Here is a 20,417-nt window from a genome sequence, read left to right on the forward strand (position 1 = left end):
TGACTAAAGCCAAGCAAGGCAGTCAGACAAAAATGAAAACACACACACACACATATACACGCACACACACACTGTCCCCAGCACTTCCAAGACCTTTTCCCACGCAGCTCCAGGGCAGCCGGAAGGGCAGCTGGTCATGGGAATGGACCCGCGGTCCCCTCCCCCAGTGGAAGCTCCATCCTGCTCCATTCACTCCCCGCCATGCAAGCCCCGGCCCCCTCCACCCGCTTACTACTTCCTGGGAAGGAAATAGCTGAACAATGCGGCAGATCAGAGAATGGGCACCAGGCCCAGGGCCCAGGACTGGTCCTTGGCAGGCTGTGGACTCCCTCCCCTGGCTGCCCTTCTCCACCTCACACCCTGCCCCCTCAGTTGGTTTCCCTGAAGGCTGGCCTTCCTCAGACCTTTCTCCCCACCTTCTCCTCATCCCCATGGAACTTCAGGTGGCTGACAACTCTTTCTCTCCTTCCCTGCTGTGTGGTAGCCACTGATTGTCACCCTCCCACTTGGGTATAATTCCTAGTATGAGGGGCTGAAGCCAAGCTTTGAGAGAGCTTTTGGCCAGCAGGGGTGGGTGGGAAGAAAAGGTCATTTTTTTCCGAAGTTTTTCTCCAGACGTGGAAGCAAGTCCTGCAAATGGAGACTGTACTGGAACCGTGAGCCCTGAGGTCTCATTCTCCCCTCCAGACAGAGCCATCTCTGCTGGGCGGGAGAGGGTGGAAGTGTTCGCAGGCCTGTGGATCGCTAGTGATTTCCAGTTTCCAGGGGCTGGGAAGTTGGTGGGAACCACGACTTTTTCTTTCCTGTTGGTCTAAAATAATGTTCTGCCTGGGCCCGAAACCCCACGCCCCAGGCAGCCCTGCTCCTTGCTGCCTGGCTCCCGTCCTGTCCTAGTGCTTTCAACTGCCTCGCCTTCCGCCAGGCATTTCCTGGCCTGGGAGCCAAGGGGAAGGGTTCCTCACAAATCTTTTGCTGCGTCTGAAAGCCAGTCTCCCCTCTCTTCCCTGGATCCTGACTCCGGGACTGGGATGGAAGCAGCTACTGGGTAGGTGACAATAGGCTGATCTCCTGCCACACCCGTGTGGTTCCAGAGCATGGTGAGATGAGCCCTGGATCCCAGTGGCTTTCCCTTGACAGTTGGTTTCACCCTGTAAAGTGATTTCTGCCCCTGTGTAGCTCACCCAGCTACACGTGGTCACCTGGAAACCTAAAAAGTCTCGAGAGCAGGAGAGAGCCCTCAAAAGCCCACTCCCAGCCTTGAATGTTAGGTGAGAAATAGAGCCACAAAGAGCACGGGTGCCCTGCCCCAGGTCAACAGCCAGCTAAAGGTGGGGATTGGGGTCCTCAGGTTTTCTGACTCTTAGGCAAAGTCTCTCTGCAATCTTCTATGACTTTCTAAGGCAGTTTTAGCGTAACCCGGGGAGGGGACGGAAGAGAAATGCCGGACTCTTGGTATCCTGATCGTCTTGCTTGGGCCTTTCCGACCCTTTCTTTTGATTGCATTTTTCATTGCCTCAGGCTCTATTTCCACCTTGAAAAAGTGGTATGTGAATTGTCTTTGTTCTTAGCAGAGAACCTGATGTGAATTCTTCTGTACTCCTGCACTCACAAGCTGGGCAACTCACTTTTGCATTGATTATGCTGTCTGCATTTGCTTCCTAATTGTTTCATACTTATAAACCGTGTCTCTCCAATCAGACTGTAAGCTTTTGTGCTTCACAAAAGATTCACGGAATTCTACCATGATAAAAGAAATTCATTGAGTGCCTACTATGGCCCAGGCTCTTTGCTTCTCACCCTTATGGAGTTTTCAGTTGAAAGGACACACGACACTTTGTACAAGGAAACAACTGACTAAACGATTACAGATGTGATAGTTGCTGTGAAGGAAATGCCCAGGGTACAATGATGCTCCCAAGGGCTCTCTGAGGAGGTGGTGTTTCAGGTGCTGTCTCAAGGATGGGGAGCCAGCCTGGTGGAGATCTGGGGGGAGTGTGGTCCAGGCCAAGGGAGTAGTAGGAATAAATGGCCTGAGCCAAAAAGCAGTGTGCCATGTTTAAGACCTTGAAAAAGAGCCAGAGTCACTCCAGGAGGGAGAGGGCATGGGATGCAGTTGGAGGGTAGGAGGGCTCAGATCCTGAACGGTCTCCTGTGTAGGAGAGATGAGGAATTTGGATTTTATTACAAATGAGATAGGAAGCCATTGGAGGGTTTAAAGTACAGTAATGACACAATCTATACATTTTTTAATTTTTAAAAAAGATTTTTAATTATTTATTTATTTTATTTATTTTTGGCTGCATCGGGTTTTAGTTGCAGCACGTGGGATCTTCGCTGAGGCATGTGGGATCTTTCATTGTGGCACGTGGGCTCTTCATTGTGGTGAGCAGGCTTTTCTCTAGTTGTGGCATGCGGGTTTTCTCTAGTTGTCATGCGTGGGTTCCAGAGCGCATGGGCTCTGTAGAGTGCAACACGTGGGCTCTAGTTGAGGTGCGCGAGCTCAGTAGTTGTGGCACGCGGGCTTAGTTGCCCCGCAGCATATGGGATCTTAGTTCCCTGACCAGGGATCAAACCCACGTCTCCTGCATTGTAAGGCAGATTCTCTACCACTGGACCACTGAAGTCCCTATAATTTTTAAATACTTAAAATATTAATTACGCTGGCTGTTTTGAGGGGAATGGATTGGAAGATGGCAAGAAAGGAGACAAAGAGACTTTTAGGGGGCTGCAGTAATCTGAGCAAAAGATGGTGGTGAATTGGCTCAGGGTTGGGGAGATGGAGGATACATATACTCCTTTTGGAGACAGAAATGACAGGACTTGTTTTTTAAATGTTTTATTTATTTATTTTTGGCTGTGTTGGGTCTTTGTTGCTGCACACGAGCTTTCTTCTAGTTGCGGCGAGCAGGGGCCGCTCTTCTTTGCGGTGCGCGGGCTTCTCATTGCAGTGGCTTCTCTTGTTGCGGAGCACGGACTCTAGGCGTGCAGGCTTCAGTAGTTGTGGCACGTGGGCTCAGTAGTTGTGGCTCGCAGGCTCAGTAGTTGTGGCTCATGGGCTTAGTTGCTCTGCGGCATATGGGATCTTCCCGGACGAGGGCTCAAACCAGTGTCCCTTGCAGTGGCAGGTGGATTCTTAACTACTGTGCCACCAGGGAAGCCTGACAGGACTTGTTATGATGAGTTGGATGAAAAGAGGGGGCCAGTGAAAAGAGAGGAATTGTAATAACACCTTGGTAACTGCCTGAGCAATTAGATGGTAGTGGGGTCATTTAAGGAGATGGAAATGAGACTTCCTGGTGGTCTGGTAGTTAAGACTCCATGCTTCCACTGCAGGGGGTGCACATTCAGTCCCTGGTCAGGGAACTATGATCCCACATGCCGTGCTGTGTGGCCAAAAAAAAAAAAGTAGATGGAAAAGATGCAGAAGCCCTGGGAAGGACCAGGTTTGAGGTGGCAGGTGGAATTAAGGGTTTGAGCATGTAAGGTTAAAGCCATTTAATAGAGATGTCAGGCTAGTCTTGTCATGTCATGTCATATTACCTATATGTCTGTAACTTAAAGGAGGATTGTAGGCTAGAGACACGGATTTGGGAGCCAGCAGACTAGGATGATATTGAAATCCATGGGAATGAATGAGATTACCTAGGGATATAGGGAAGAGGGTCCAGGACTAGATCTTGGGGAAATTCAACCTTTAGAGGGCAGGTAGAGTTGGTGAAACTGAAAAGGACACTTAGACGAATCGGCCAGAGAGCCACTTGGGAGAGTGTCATGGAAGAGAGGAGAGTGTCCCAGGAGGTAAGGAGAAGTCAACTCTTAAGCATTCTTGAAGCCCACAGGACAGAAAGCCAACTCTGGATTTGGCCTCTTAGAGATCAGAGGGAACCTACACATGAGCCGTCTTTGTGGAGTGATGGGGTGGATGTCAGATTGGTGTGGTTTGAGATTTATTGTTGTCATTGCTATTATTATCATTTGTTTTGTTTTTTTACTTTTTCTCAATCTTTTATTTATTTATTTATTGGCCGCACCATGCAGTGATCTTAGTTCCCCGACCAGGGATTGAACCCGGGCCCTGGCAGTGAAAGCTCGGAGCCCTAACCACTGGACCGCCAGGGTATTTCCCCCCGTTCTGCTTTTTAAATTAAAAAAAATTTATTATGGAAAATGTCAAACATTCACGTTAAAAGCATGATTCTGCAGTTATCAAGTCATAGCTATTGGTTTCATCCATATCCTCTCCCCTCATATTCTTTTGAAGCTAATCTCAGGCATATCATTTCATCCATAAATATATCAGTGTATTTCACTAAAAGACACGTATTCCTTTAATAATAATACAGCTGGGGGCTTCCCTGGTGGCGCAGTGGTTGTGAGTCCGCCTGCCGATGCAGGGGACACGGGTTCGTGCCCTGGTCCGGGAGGATCCCACATGCCGCGGAGCAACTAGGTCCGTGAGCCATGGCCGCTGAGCCTGCGCGTCCGGAACCTGTGCTCCACAACTGGAGAGGCCACAACAGTGAGAGGCCCGCATACCACAAAAAAAAAAAAAAAAAAATACAGCTGGGACTTCCCTGGTGATCCAGTGGTTAAAACTCTGTGCTTCCACTGCAGGGGGCATGGGTTCTATTCCTTGTTGGGGAACTAAGATCCCACATGCTGCACAGCACGGCCAAAAATTTTTTTAAAAAAAAAAGATGAATGAAAAGAGAAAAAAATATGATTATCAGATCTAAAAAATATCTAATAATTATTTTTTTAATTGAGACATAATTGACATAAAATATTGTATTAGTTTTAGGTGTACAACATAATGATTTTTTTTAACATAATGATTTGATATATGTATATACTGGGAAATGATTACCAGAATAAGTTAACATCTATCACCACACATAGTTAAAATATTTTTTCTTGTGATGAGAACTCTCTTAGCAACTTTCAAATATACAATACAGTATTGTTAACTGTAGTCACCGTTGCTGCTGACTGAAGAAAAAGTACAACCTAAAAATTGTGAGTTATGTTTTATTTGGGGACCTACTAAGGACTATAGCCTGGGAGCCAGCCTCTGAGATGGCTCTGAGAAACTGTTCCAAAGGGGTGAGGGAGGAGCCAGGATACATAGGAGTTTTGCTGGTGGGGGTGGGGTGGGTTGGGGAACAAAAAACCAAAAACCCATGTAGGGACTTCCCTGGTGGCGCAGTGGTTAAGAATCCTCCTGCCAGTGCAGGGGACATGGGTTCAAGCCCTGGTTCGGGAAGATCCCACATGCCGTGGAGTAACTAAGACCGCGAGCCACAACTACTGAAGCCTGCGTGCCTAGAGCCCGTGCTCTACAACAAGAGAAGCCACCGCAACGAGAAGCCCGTGCACCGCAACTAAGAGTGAAGAGTAGCTCCCGCTCACTGCAACCAGAGAAAGCCCGCACGCAGCAATGAAGACCCAACACACCCCCCCGCCAAAATTAATTTTTAAAAAACCCCAAACCATGTTTTTTTTTTTTTTTTTTTTTTGCGTTACGCGGGCCTCTCACTGTTGTGGCCTCTCCCGTTGCGGAGCGCAGGCTCCGGACGCGCAGGCTCAGCGGCCATGGCTCACGGGCCCAGCCGCTCCACGGCACGTGGGATCTTCCCGGACCAGGGCACGAACCCGTGTCCCCTGCATCGGCAGGCGGACTCTCAACCACTGCGCCACCAGGGAAACCCCCCAAACCATGTTGTTGAATGTCAAAGGATTACTGCTAATAATAATTTTTAAAAAGGGTGTCTCAAATTAATTATTTTAGTATTTTTCTGTATATGGGAAGATGCAAGAGTCTGGGCTCATTGAAATTATTCTTTAGATAACGCATCTCAACTATCTAGGGCCAGTATCCTGTTTTTCTCATTTCTGAATTCCCTGCAGGGTGCACTGTCAGGGGTGTGTGTGTGTATATTTTATTTTATTTTCACTATTTTATATATTATTTTTTTTAACATATGGTTTTAAATTTTTTATTTATTATTATTTTTTTAATTGGGTCTTTATTTTTGAGCGTAGGCTTTCTCTAGTTGCAGCGAGAGGGGGCTATTCTTCATTGCAGTGCATGAGCTTCTCATTGTGGTGGCTTGTCTCGTTGCAGAGCAGGGGCTCTAGGTGCATGGGCTCAGTAGTTGTGGCGTGTGGGCTTAGTTGCTCCACAGCATGTGGGATCTTCCCGGACCAGGATCGAACCCGTGTCCCCTGAATTGGCAGGCGGATTCTTAACCACTGTACCACCAGGGAAGTCCCTGTATGTATATTTTAAACAGTTGGTTTGTTTGAATCACTATCTAAAAAGGGCCACTGGTTACATTTGGTGGTAAGTCTCTTCAATTTATTTTAATCTACAGGTTTCTCCTCTTTATTTTTTGGTGAAGAAATAGAGATTTCTGTCCTTTAGAAATTTCCAGCATTTGGGATTTTGCTGATTGCATTGAACATTCTTGTGATGCCATCCTTTGTCTCCTTTTACCGAACTGTAAACTGTAGTTAGATATAAAGTCTTGTCCTGATTCAGGTTCAAGTTCTTTTTCAAAAATACTTCATAGGTCTGATGTATCTATCCTTTCATCAGGAGGCACATAACCTTCATGTGTTTCTCTCCTTTGTCATAGTAACAGCTATTGGTGATCATGATCTCATTAAGGGTTTGCAAAATGGTGATGTTCTATTATTCCTTCTTCATTTATTACCTAATTGGTTGTCTTGAGGCATATTTGTAAAGAAAATCAGATTGAATGCTTATTTCTTACTCTTGCCAGTTTTCCGAATCATCTCCCATCAATAATTTTGTTAACCTGAAATATAGTTCAGATAAGAAAGGCAAGTTAAATGCTTGACTTGAATTCTCTCCCTTTATTTACCAGTTTTCAGAAAATGAGTTGGTTCCTTTGAATTCTCTAAAGGTGGTGGATGATGGGTTTTCTTCCTTTAACTTCTCCTTTTTCTCTCTTTCTCTTTCCTTTTGAGCATCAATAAGCACTCATGAATTTTATCATTATAAATTAGTTTTTACTAAATCTTTTCCGGAGAGTTTAAAAAAATATTTATTTATTTGGTTGTGCTGGGTCTTATTTCTGGCAGGCAGGATCCTTAGTTGCAGCTTATGGACTCCTTAGTTGTGGCATGTGAACTCTTAGTTTTGGCATGCATGTGGGATCTAGTTCCCTGGCCAGGGACTGAACCTGGGCCCCCTGCATTGGGAGCACGGAGTGTTAACTGCTGCGCCACCAGGGAATTCCCTCTGGAGAGATGTTTATACAGAGGGAAGTGGAACTGAACTTACACTTATGGAACATCTTCTACATGCTGGGCTAGGTATTTCCACATACACTATTTTATTTAATCCCATGGTAGTCTTGGAGGGCAAGTGCCACGCCCGTTTTTCACTGAGGAGGAGATGGGCCCTTAGTAGCCATGTGACTTGTTCAAAGTCATATTGCCAGGCAGTGGCCAAGTTCACATTTGTCTGGGCCACATGGCATATAGCTTTCTTTCTTTATTTAAAATTTTATTGGAATATAATTGATTTACAATGTTGTGTTAATTTTTGCTGTACAGAAAAGTGATTCTTTCCCATATTTTCCATTATGGTTTATCACAGGATATCAAATATAGTTCTCTGTGCTATACAGTAGGACCTTGTTGTTTATCCTATACATAATAGTTTGCATCTGCTAACCCCAAACTCCTATACTTCCCTCCCCCCACCCCTCCTCCCCTTTGGCAACCACAAGTCTCTTCTCTGTATCTGTGAGTCTGTTTCTGTTTCGTAAATATGTTCATTTGTGTCATATTTTTAGATTCCACATATAAGTGATATCAACCATATAGCTTTCTTGAATGAGATCCTACAGACACTAAGGTCCACTGATTACCCCTCTAGCCTCCTTCTTACCTCTTGTCCTATATTCTCCTTACTTACCTGTTTTTTTTCCCTTGAGTTTGTCATTCTCATACTTGCAAGAGCAGTTCCTAGGGACTAGAATACTCTGTCCTGTAACCTAGTTCATAGCTTTTGTTGTTCTTGTTAAATACATTTTTGTTATATTTACATATATGATTTTACCTGAGTGCAAACTTATTACATTATATATATATATTTAATTTGATCAGATAATTGTAGAGTCACATGCAGTTGTAAGAAATAATATACACTGATATACTTTGTCCAGTTTGCCCCAAAGGCAAAATTTCGCAAAACTAACTATAGTGTAACCTCGTAATCAGGATATCGACATTCATGCAATCCACCTATCTCATTCAGGTTATCCCAGTTTTTCTTGTACTCATTTGCATGTGCCTGTGTGTGTTTAGTTCTATACAATTTTAGCACCTGAGTAGGTTCATGTTTCCACCACCACTGTCAGATACTGAACAGTTCCATCACCACCAGGCTCCCCCAGTGTTGCCCTTGTGTAATCACACCCACTCCCTCCCCGCCTTCCTCTACCCCATCCCAAACCCCTGGCAACCACTAATCTGTCTTCTATTTCTAAAATTTTTGTCATTTCAAAATGTTATATAAATGGAATAGTACAGTATGTGACCTTTTAAAAATCAGTCTAATTCCCAGGAGAGTCATCCTGGTTGTTGCATGTATCAATCAATAGTTCAGTCCTTTTTATTGCTGAATTATGTTCCACAGTTTGGATGTACCAGTTTGTTTAACTATTCACCTGCTGAAGGACATATGGGCTGATTCCAGTTTGGGGCTATTATGAATAAATCTGCTAGGAACATACATGTACAAGTTTTTATGTGAACATAAGTTTTCATGTCTCCAAAATAAATGCCCAGGAGTGCAATTCCTGGGTCATCTGATAGTTGCATGGCTAGTTTTCTAAGAAACTGCCAAACTGTTTTCCAGAATGGCTGTGTTGTTATTTTTTAAGGATTGGAGAGCACGTTTGTGTGCTGAAGGCCGAGATTAGATTGCTTGAGCCAGGTCTTTGAAAAGGGGAGGGACTTCCCTGGTGGCGCAGTGGTTAAGAATCCGCCTGCCAATGCAGGAGACATGGGTTCGAGCCCTGGTCCGGGAAGATCCCACATGCCACAGAGCAACTAAGCCCCTGTGCCACAACTACTGAGCCTGCGCTCTAGAGCCCACGTGCCACAACTACTGAAGCCTGCGTGCCTAGAGCCTGTGCTCCGCAACAAGAGAAGCCACCGCAATGAGAAGCCCTTGCACCGCAATGAAGAGTAGCTCCTGCTCGCCACTACTAGAGAAAGCCCGTGCGCAGCAACGAAGACCCAACACAGCCAAAAATAAAATAAATAAATGAATGAATAAATAGATAAATTTATTTTTTTTTAAAGGGGGAGAGAGGGTGGGCCCCATATCTCCTGTGGAGGGGTTGTCTGGTCTTTTGTAAGGGAGGGGACACTTCTCAGAGTACCAGAAGGGGATACAGTTGGGTGGAGAGGCAGATTGTTTTGCAGGTTGTATTAGGAATGAGAGGGAGTTCCTCTTTGCTTCTATTTCCTCAGTAACATGAGAGGTTAAGGGGACTTCCCTGGTGGTCCAGTGGTAAAGAATCTGCCTTCCAAAGCAGGGGAGGTGTGTTCGATCCCTGGTCGGGGAACTAAGATCCCACATGCCTCCAGGCAACTAAGCTCGCACGCCACAACTACTGAGCTTGCATGCTTCAACTAGAGAGCCACGTGCCGCAAACTACGGAGCCCACGTGCTCTGGAACCTACGTGCCACAACTAGAGAAGAGAAAACCTGCACGCTACAACTAGAGAGAAGCCTGTGTGCCACTGTGAAGAGCCCACATGCCTCAAGGAAAGATCCTGCATGCCTCAGTGAAGATCCCGCATGCCGCAATTAAGACCCAATGCAGCCAAAAAATAAAAAATAAAAATATTTAAAAATAAAGAGGTTTAGGAGATGTGTGTATGTATGTATATATATATATGTGTGTGTATATATATATATATATATATATATATAATACACACGTATGGTGTTATTTATTTATTTATTTTTGGCCATACTGTGTGGCATGCAGGATCCTAGTTCCCCAACCAGGGATCGAACCCAAGCCCCCTGCATTGGAAGCACGGAGTCTTAACCACTGGACCGTCAGGGAAGTCCCTATGTATGTATTTAAACATATTCAATCACCATGTTGTACACCTAAAACTCATATAATGTTATATGTCTGTTATAGCTCAACAAAACTGGGGAATAAAACTTAAGAGGCTAGTCATCAGCTAAGATGAGAGGGGTAGAGGTTGTGTAGAGAAATTGTAGGTATAAAATTCATCTTAGAGAATGGAAAAATTGGGGAAATATAGCAGGAAGTCTCAGACAGTGTTGAGAACCCATTTGAGGTTAGGATTTGTGAAGAGAAGATAATCTGTCTGGCAATGTGATTTTGCTCTAGCAAAAGCATTGAGAAGGCAAATGGTGGATTGATCCAGAGTAGGGGTTTTTCCAGCAAGCACCAAAGGAGGAGACAGGGCGAGAGAGTGGTTATCATGATGATGGAAACAGAGCTAGAAAAGAAGGAATGTGGAAACTGGGGCTCATGAATAGTGAGAAGTTAGTGAGGTCAAGGGATCAGAGCTCATGAATTGTTGAGGAAGGCTTAAGGAAAATGTGGTCAGAGGGTCTATATATTGCAAGTGGTATGATTTTTGGTGAGAAAGTGGAGGGTGTGACTGCAGGAGTGGGCAGCTGCTGTGGAGTGTGGGAAATAGTGCTGGAGATGAGGAGGTCAGGATGTTGGAGGGGCCATCACATGGACATTGAGCTCACCAAATACAACAAAATTGAGGGGGGAGAGAGGCAGCGAGCTAAGAGCTAAATGAGGGGCATCGACCGGGAGGTTGATTGATGACATCAACCAAAATGGTATGTCCAGATGGTGAAGCTTCCAAGGAACAGGGGTTTTGTAGGAGGGAGGGGAAGCACTCTAGGAGGGAGGGGGTTAGAAATGGCATTGGGGGTGGAAGAGGAATAGACTTACCCACTTCCTGACCCTGAGGTACATGAGACTGAGAAGAAAATAGCATTCATCTAAGAGGGCTGCTAAAGAAGCAGTGTCTTCACGGGAGAGCCAGGTTTCAGGTAAGGCAAGGAGGTGAAGGCAGCATCCTGAGAAAGGCTGATGTGGAAGAATTGCTGATCACAGGTTGCAGAGGGCACGGGGGAAAGGTATGGCTGGGGGCAGGAAGCTGGGAGCCAGTGTGAGGACAAGGATAGAGGTGATAATGGATGAGAGGGAGCTAGAACCTGTGGTGATGACTACGGTAAATAGGGATAGGGGAATGATGGGATACAGCGCTCTCTGGAACTTTCTGTGTGGATGGAAAACCTGAACTGTGCAGTACTGTAAGCGCTAGCCATATGTGGCTGTGAAGCACATGAAATATGGCTAATGGGACTGAGGAACTGAATTTTTACCTTTATGTCTTTTTGTTTTTTGGCTGCGTCTGGGTCTTCGTTGCTGTGCTCAGGCTTTCTCTCGTTGTGGCGAGTGGGGGCTACTCTTTGTGCGGTGCATGGGCTTCTCATTGCAGTGACTTCCCTTGTTGCGGAACACGGGCTCTAGGCACGCAGGCTTCCGTAGTTGCAGCATGCCGGCTCAGTAGTTGCAGCACGCGGGCCCTAGAGCGTACGGGCTTCAGTAGTTATGGCGCGTGGGCTCGGTAGTTGTGGCTCGCCAGCTCTAGAGCACGGGCTCAGTAGTTGTGGCACACAGGCTTAGTTGTTCCGTGGTATATGGGATCTTCCCGGACCAGGGATCGAACCCGTGTCCCCTGCATTGGCAGGTGGCTTCTTAACCACTGTGCCACCAGAGAAGTCCCTAACCTTATTTCATTTTAATTAATTTAAGTTTAAATAGCCACTAGTGGCTAGTGGCTGACATATTAGACAGTACAGATTAGAGGAAGGTGGCTCCCCGTTTTTGTGAATTTTTCACTTGCTGGTCAGGCAACCATCAGGATGGTCACTCCTTCAAGCAGCAAGTTGTGCGAGACCCCCTCCTCACTCCTCCACCATGTGAATACAGACAAAGCACAGGATCAGGTAACTCTGGGCCCAAATTCTAACACTACCACTTACTAGCTTCGGATTAAAGCAAATAAATTAACTTGCCTGGTTTATATGGGCCCTCAAACATATTAGCTGGCAAAAGCTCCCTGAGGTTCAATTCATTTCATCTGTAAAACAGGAGTGGAGAGCTATTGTAAAAATTAGCACTTTAGCATGATGCTCAATAAATGGTGGCTATTATTGACAGAGTGAGTTAATCTGCTGGTTGGTCAAAAACTGTCCTTTAGGCCAAGGGGTTACTTATCCAGGGATTGATTGTCTGGCAGAAATGAACCACCCCAGCTCCCTTTGGGGAGCAGGAGGATTGCCCAGGTCTCTGGGGCTATGACATGGTGTAGATTAGGGGTGGGTTTAATTGTTCAATTCTGCTATGCACTAAGGTCAGAATATACCTGGCTTGAACTTGGAAAAGCAGGTAGGCATAGTCATGGAGACAAGTTAGAGATCTAAAGAGAGCCAGAGTATGGGACCAGTCGTGCTTAATATCTAATGATAATCTGGGCAGTTCTGGTATCGTTTACCACTTCAACTTCTGCTGAAAAAGGCTTAGTTTGGCAGCTCCAAACTTTCTTCCATCCCTGAATTCCCATCATCTAAAAACCGTAAGCATGTTTGTGAAGTGGAGTTATAGTGTCCTGGATGGCTTTGATGTGGGACATTTGTGACTTGGGGCTATTATCAACTGGGGGTCATAGTGACCTTTGATCTGGAGTGATTGTGATCATCCTTTCTGTGAAGCCATCTCTAATTCCCTAGTTACTTTCTCTGCGGCCTCCCTCAGATTGAGCACTTACCTCATATTATGATGGCTTGTCTGTGTCCCTCCCTTTGATCAGACTGTTACATCCAAGGCAGGAACTTTGCCTAGTTGATCCTTGAGTATTCCTGGACTTTTGCACATGCCTGGAGCACGGAGTAAGTAGCTGCTCAATAATTATTTGTTGAATAAATGAATGAATGGGATTTGAGGTGACAGCTACCCATTGTGCTCTGAGATAACATGACCCCTCTTCTTTGCAGTCTGGGTTGACCATGAACAGGGTCAGAGCTCTGATGATTGTGTTGAAGTGCCTGTGATCTGAGGGGTCTGTGCATCAGTGATTGTGACCTGTTGACACTGATCTGTGATAAGGACCAGCAGGGATAGTGACTGTTGACTAGTAACCTTGCATGATTGTGATCTGAAGCGCTTGTAAACAAGTCAGCGTTGATGCCTTCCACTACTGCTGTCAGGTGACTGTGATCCTCACTCACAGCCATTTGACTTCAGATGACCCCAGCCAGTAGCAGGCCTTGACCATTGCCCTGAGAGATGTCTGTAAGGTGCAGAGATTGTTGATCTCAGCTGATAGCTGAGGTTATTGATCTGCATATTAGCTAAGGTAACAGATCTGTTCGCCCGGGCTTAGTCTCGAATGGCGCTAATATAATATGTGTAGTACTTCTTTTTTTTTTTTTTAATATGTGTAGTACTTCTAGATTTCCGAATTTGTTTAATAAAATATCCTCCCAGGTCCTACAAGTGACACAGCCCTACTCGACCCCATGCAAACAAGGGCTAGAGACCAGAACTGTCAGGTCAATGCTCAGTAAACGGTACCTGAAATTCAACGCATCGTTCGGGCTGCTAGGCTGCCGCCACGGCCACGACCACGACCGCCCCCACATGCCGCTTTTCATCTGGACCCCCGCCCGGCCCCCTACCCTACCGCCCCTCGCCTCTACCGCCCCTCGCCCCTACCGCCCCTCGCCCCTACCGCCCCTGGTGCGCCTGCGCGGCGGCGGGGCGGTGCTTTGCCCTTTGTTGTGGGCCCCAGTTTCCCAGGACACCGCGCGGCGCTGGGGTGGGCCTATGCAGATAAGGCACTCGGGGGCGGGGCGGTTGCGGCGGCGTCGGCGGCGGCCGGGGAGGGTCAGTTGGAGGCAGGCGCTCGCTGAGGCAGGAGGAGGGCTCTGGGCCCGCTGCCTGACAGGGACTTAGCCCGCAGAGCTCGGCCCCGCGCGCGCGCGCGACCCCACACCCGCCCACTCATCCACCTACCCACTCCCTGCGCCGCCTCTTCCCACCCTGAGCAGAGCCGCCGAGGATGATAAACACCCAGGACAGGTAACGGCCCGGTTTAGGCTCCCCGCCCCCATCCTCCCGTTCTCTGCTCCAGAGGGCCTCCTCCCCACCCCCCAGCCGGTTCTCTCTCCTCCTACGGGGCCCCATCCGGCCCCCACTGGGTCCCTTCCCTACTTCAGCCTCCCCAGTCCGAGCCGCAGCCCCGCAACTGGGCCTCCCTCCGTCCTTTAGCGCCCCTTCCTCCAGCCTGGCCCATCCCCCTCGTCCGAGCGTGCAACCCGGTGAAGCCCCCAAAGACGGAGACCCAGTCTTCCAATCCAGTCCCCAGTTCCCTTCAGTCCCGCCGAACGGAGGCCCCTTCCCCAAACTGCTTTCGCTCTCATCCAGATTCCCCAAATTGTTTCCCGTCTTCCCCTAATCTTTCTTCCTGCTCGTTTAAGTCACTTAAAATTCTTCCCTTTGAATCCCTTCCCTAATTTAAACTGCACCTTCCAACCAGACGCTTCCTTTATCACTGCCCCCACCCCCACCCCAGGTCAGGCTCCGTCCTTCAGTTCTCAACTGGACCCATTACCCCCACCTGTCACCCTTGCCCCCCCCCAAGTCAGGCCTAATAGTCTTTACTGTGACGCTCAGTGCTCCCCTTGGTCCCTCACTCCAGCTTCATCTTTTCCCTCCGTCCCCTCCTGGCACCCCTTCCCCAATTAGGCCCCATTTTCCCTGTCTGCCAACATCATCCTTTTTATTTCTCACTTTGGGCTTGATTCCTGTCCTCCATCCTGTTCCCTTAATGATGTTCCCCCCAACGCTCTTCTAAACATTCCTACCCCTTTAAACACTTTCTCTCATCTATACTCTTACTCCTCCCATCTTAACTGAACCCCATCTCTAGACTATTAGATCACAGAGTTAAGCCTACTCTGCTTCTGTTGAAGACCTACCCTCTTTCCCTACACTTCCAGTGCTTTCAAATTAGTCCCCATACTCGGCTTACCGGGCCTTTGCAAGTGTCCTTCCTCAAAACCTGACCCCAGCTTTCCCCCATTAATTGGAGAGAAAAGCTGCACATCTTTCTGAAACTGAGCACCAGTAGTTTTCTAAACTTGCTTCATATATACTTCCCCGCTGCCCAAACTAGGCAAATTCATTATTCAATTTTCCTCTCTCTACCTCTCTTTCTCTGAGGCAGTCCTTGTCATGCATCTTTCCCTCCGACATATCCAATATTTCTGCCCCAAACTCTTCTGTGAAACTGTTTCCTAATTTCTTGAATCCCCATAATTTTTAACCCCAGCTGCTGCTTATACATCAGAATGGCTTTTATTTACAATTTGGGTTCTAATTCTCTTCCTCGTTGTTTCCCAAGACTTGTTGCTGCTCCCTCCAAAATAAGTCTGAAGCTCGTTAGTTCCCCACACCAGACCCTTTGTCTCCAGATTTGGCCTTATGGCCTCTGCCTCTCACTTGGGCCACGTTGTTTTGCAAGCAGATCCATTCCCTGAAAATCCTCCTTAAATTCTGCCATGGCCTATCCAAAACTGGGTTTTGGTTCCTCTTACAAACATAGCCCTCCTAATTGCTTTTCTTCACACAGAGCTCTAAGTACCACTCAAGGTTCCTCTCAAACTTGGGCTCCCTTCTCACAAAAATGGTTTCTAACTTGCCATTTCCCATTCCTTTAACAGCACCATTCTTAAATATTCCAGCTGGGTTTTCAGCTTTTCTTGTATCTCAGCTTTTCTTGTTTCTCAACCCTAGGTACACATGTGAAAAATCAATCACCTGGGCCCCCCCTTCAAAGATCTGGTGTAATTAGCCTAAGGTAGGGCCGGTTATTAGTATACATTTTCGAAGCTCTCTCTAATGGGCAACCAGGGTTGAGAAACACTGCCTCCCCTCCCTTCCTGCCAGAAGACCCTTCCCATCATATTCCTTTAGTGGGTGTCAGCCCTTTTTCTGCAGAAAAGCGTGTTGTCTTAGTCTTTCTCTCCCAGGAACGATCCAGAAATATGCAAAACACCTGCAACAGCCTCTTCAGTTCTCCTACCTCAAGTAACTCTGTTCTCAGCCATTAACCATTTTCTTCCCTTATTTCTTAGACTCTTATCTAGCTCCCACACCTGTTTCTTCCTTACATGCAGAAAGAAAATTCACTCATTTCCTTGTTATAGTCCTGTTTGACCCGTTAACCCCACCTCCCAAGCCCTCTTTACCTGCAGTCGTATTCTGCTCTCTTTTCCTTTTCCAACTCTCCATGTCCATCCCCCTTTGCAGTCCCCTCTTATTTCATCTTCTCTAAACCAGTCCCTCTGGAGCTGAGGAGGTGGAGGTGGCTAGATACTTGGATGGTACTGGATGCAAAAGGTGTTACTTGTGGTAAAGAAGGCTGTGTGTGCTGAGGATAGAGTGCAGGTATGAGGGGGTATGGTGAAGTGCAGGGGTGGAGGGAAGCAGAGGAACCTACTGGGATTTCGGGATTTCGCTACAGGAAATCCCAGGGCATTGTGAGAAGGATTTTTCTTTTCTAGTCTTATGTTTTTGTCTCTGCAGTGGGGTTTGGAAAGTGGTGTGGTCTCAGCAGGCCTTCTCTGGAGTCCTCCAGACTGAACTGGTGTAGGTGCCAAGTCCTTTGCGGCCCGAGCCCTGAGAGTTGAGCACTCAGGACCAACACTTGAGGGTCTTTTCACCAACTGTGAGTGTGAGAGACCTGAATTCTAGTTCTGGCCTTGCCAGTGTGCTTACATGTAAAAAAGAGAGAGCTGGGTTCGCTTAACTGTGAAGATTCCTTCCAGATTCCTAAGTGGCAAAACAGGCTTGCTTGTCTCCAGAGCCCTTGCTTTTTTTTTTTCTTTCTGCTTAGTGTGTTGGTAATTTGAGGGGCTTGGCTGTATGAAAGGCAGGTGAAGGGAGGAGCCAGCTGACCTGCCAGGGCCTGGGCAGGAGCAAGGCCTGGGATCAGGCTCCTCCACTTTGGCCTGGGGGTGGGGTGGGGTGTGCAGGGTGTCTGGTTTCTTTGAGTTATGGCAATCTTGTTTCCATAGCGTGTTTCCGAGCCTCCTCTGGCCTGCACCTAACTTTCTAAAAGGAATCCTGGTAGGGCCCTAACTAAGGATTTCGATTAAGAGCCGGATGTTCTTCCCAGTCAGTGTTCTTGATGTTTTGTGTCCACGGAGGGGTGAGCTGGCTGGGAGTTTAGGGCCCATTGGGTGGGGGATGGGCTTTCCAGCTTCCCTGGCTCCAGTGAAATACTCAAGAGGTGGATGCTTGGTTTCCTGGAAGAAATAGTTGCAGAGGAGCCTGCAGTATGTTTTGAAAACAAGGGTCTTCCTTTCCAGTTTTGTTCTGATTAGTACTTGCAAAATGTCAAAATTACTAATGGTGGGGGAGGGAAGAAGACACAGTACAAGAACTTTTATTATGGTTTTTGAACAACAGGTTTAAATCCAAGTAAATCAAGCTTCATGACTTTTCTCTCCCAGATTTGTAGGGTCAGGAAGATAGTCTCTGTCTAGGGCTTGCTTAGTACCTTGCGACAGTACAGTATGTGGAGAAGAGCTTGCTCTGGCTTGATATTCTTAATTATAATTAGTCTGTGTCTGATGGGCTTTGAGGAGAAGCATTTGGTTCCACAGGTGGTTTTCCTGGGCGGGGGGCAGCCAGGGTAAAATGGCACATCATAGCTACTCTGAGCATCTTCACTGAATGGTTCCCTGGGTAATGGAATTTCTGTCTCTCCCCCTAAGAATTTGGTTTTGGTTATTCCTTATTTACTGGCACTATGGCTTGTGGTTGTGGAGTGGTAGGGAGAACAGATTTTCCTTTGATGTGCCTTCAAGGTCATCCCATAGAGAGAGACACTCCTAGCATAGTCAGGAATCCCCCCACATTGGAGGTATGCTTCAGAAAGTTGTGTGGACTAATAATAGTAATTCCTCACTGGCAGGAAATCCAAATTTAGCCCCAGAGCAGCTCAGAAATATAAAAAAAGGGGACTGAGGAGTGGGGTAGAGGGATGTTATGTGTGTATATTTCTAGAAAAAAAAAGTAATTCATCCCTTTTTTGAATGGGCTACACAACAATACACAGTGTTGATTAAAGTTGGTGCCATGATTCGGAAGGCTGTGAAGCCTAATTGAAATCTATAGACCAGAAACGGCCAAGTAGGTGAGCGAGAATTTTGTTGCTTGAGGTGAACAAAACAGGTAGTTTCTGGTCAGTAGCAGCATAGTAAAATGCTTTGTATAAGATAAACCTTAAGAAAATTTTCTAGGTCTTTGATATTGTATAAACAGTGAAGTAATTCTGTCCTGGGAAGAGAGTCTGGAACTGGGTGATGAGCTTGCTATACAAACTAGATTGAGGTACTCGAAATGAAAAATTAAGGTCCTATTTTATTTTATTTTTAAATTAATTTATTTATGGCTGTGTTGGGTCCTCGTCGCTGCATGCGGGCTCTCTCCAGTTGCAGCGAGTGAGGGCCGCTCCTCACCACGGTGCATGGGCCTCTCGTTGTGGTGGCCTGTCCCGCTGCCGAGCGTGGACTCCAGGCACGTGGGCCTCAGCGGTTGTGGCTCGTGGGCTCTAGAGTGCAGGCTCAGAAGCTGTGACATACGGGCTCAGTCGCTCCACGGCATGTGGGATCCTCCCGGACCAGGGATCAAACCCGTGTCCCCTGCATTGGCAGGCAGACTCTCAACCACTGCGCCATCAGGGAAGTCCCAAGGTCCTATTTTAAAGCATGATCACCTAGGTATCTACCCATCTCTGATAGCATATGTGATTGTGCCTACCTTTGGCTGAAGATCTACCAATATCAGCTCTGTAACAAGATAAGCAAATCTCAGAGACACAGATATTCTATCTAGCTGCCACCATAAGTGTGTTTCTTGTGGAAAATCAACCAAAACCTGGTTTTGCTTTCTGTCTGTGATTCAGAGTGGTGATGTCATTTTATAATTTTATAATCATAATTTTATAATCGTGCTTAGCAAGTAGACTCCCTTTGGCACACCAAACAGCCCTAGTGAAAGGACTTATGCTTGGCATCTGACCAAGGCCCCCTTCTCATATGGAAGGGGAATTGGCACCTGGAAATCAGCCTATATGCTCACACTAGACTGAAGGTGGCCATTCACCTCCCACCTTTCTTCCTATTTCTTTTTAGCTAATTGCAATGGCAGCGCTGGATTGGTCCCTCTTTGCTGCGTAGGGATTAGTCATCAGAGACCTTCCTAGTCTCAGAGTAAAAGCAGCCTGTGTGAGGGAAGTCAGGGCACCCTAGAGAGTGTTCTGTGAGGGAGGGCTGAGACAGGAATGGGTCAGAAGAGGCTGAAAGAAGGGAATGAATATAGAATGCTTGGGAATGTGGTTTTTATGTCTTTTCACTTGATACCACAAGGTAGGTAATACTAAGGCCATCTGATCCTCCTCTAACAGGTAATGGAAATCAGAGAGAAGGGGTGTAGACTTGAATAATAAGGTCAGGCCACTTATTCAAGTGAAACATGATCAAAAGTATATCAAGGAGAATATGAATTCAAGTATTTGTTGAATGTAGCTGAATGGAAGTTAGCCACAGAATTACTTTTATATTAAATCTCTGCTCTGTGTAGCAAGCTGTACTCTGCTTTGAGCAAACTAAATATAAAAATCAAAACTGACATAGAGTCAACTGGAGTTCTTTATTTAACAGGAGATCTTTTGTCAAGAGATTTTAGGTTACCTCCTTTAAATAGTAAGCACCTAGATATTTAAAAATGGGATTTGAATTATAAAAATATGATTTACCAGCAACGTTCCCCAGGAATACATCTGTGGCATACGCTGCCTGTCTGTAGCCAGCGTATGAAATTATAACCTGCTAAGGACATTTCAGACAGCAGTTTCACAGAACACTTTAAATTAGAGGCAGCAGGATGTGATAAGTTGGTAGCATTCGTATGTATCCTGAGGAGTGTTTCCAAGGGCATGTCTGATAGCAACTGAGGAAATAAAAGGCACTAACACATTGGCTCTAATCTCCCATCTATCTTCCGAATTGACTTGGATATCTGACACCCTCATTTCCAGCATGGTATTTTTTTTTCTTCTTCTCCAGAAGCAAGACCAGCCCAGCTGGATGTTTGAGTTCAGTCTGATACATTTGATTCTCCTTAATCAGCCTGATCTTTTCAGCCTCCAGACTGAGCTTCTTAAATCATCCTTTGGCGGTAGAGATTAAACCACGCCTGCCCCCCAGTGGAGTGAACAGGATATGAGGG

General features: G+C 46.5%; 1 protein-coding gene across 1 annotated transcript in view; it reads left to right on the forward strand.

Annotated features, from left to right (window-relative positions):
* RBPMS2 (RNA binding protein, mRNA processing factor 2) overlaps positions 1-8,997 on the forward strand; it is a 47,994-nt gene extending 38,997 nt beyond the window's left edge. The window contains exon 8 of the mRNA XM_067029652.1: positions 8,919-8,997. Coding sequence (XP_066885753.1) covers positions 8,919-8,979 — 61 coding nt within the window. The 3' untranslated portion in view covers positions 8,980-8,997. The remainder of the gene's footprint in view (positions 1-8,918) is intronic.
* The last annotated feature ends 11,420 nt before the right edge of the window (positions 8,998-20,417 follow it).

Source organism: Kogia breviceps, chromosome 3 (assembly GCF_026419965.1).
Source record: "Kogia breviceps isolate mKogBre1 chromosome 3, mKogBre1 haplotype 1, whole genome shotgun sequence".
Taxonomy (NCBI): Eukaryota; Metazoa; Chordata; class Mammalia; order Artiodactyla; family Physeteridae; genus Kogia; species Kogia breviceps.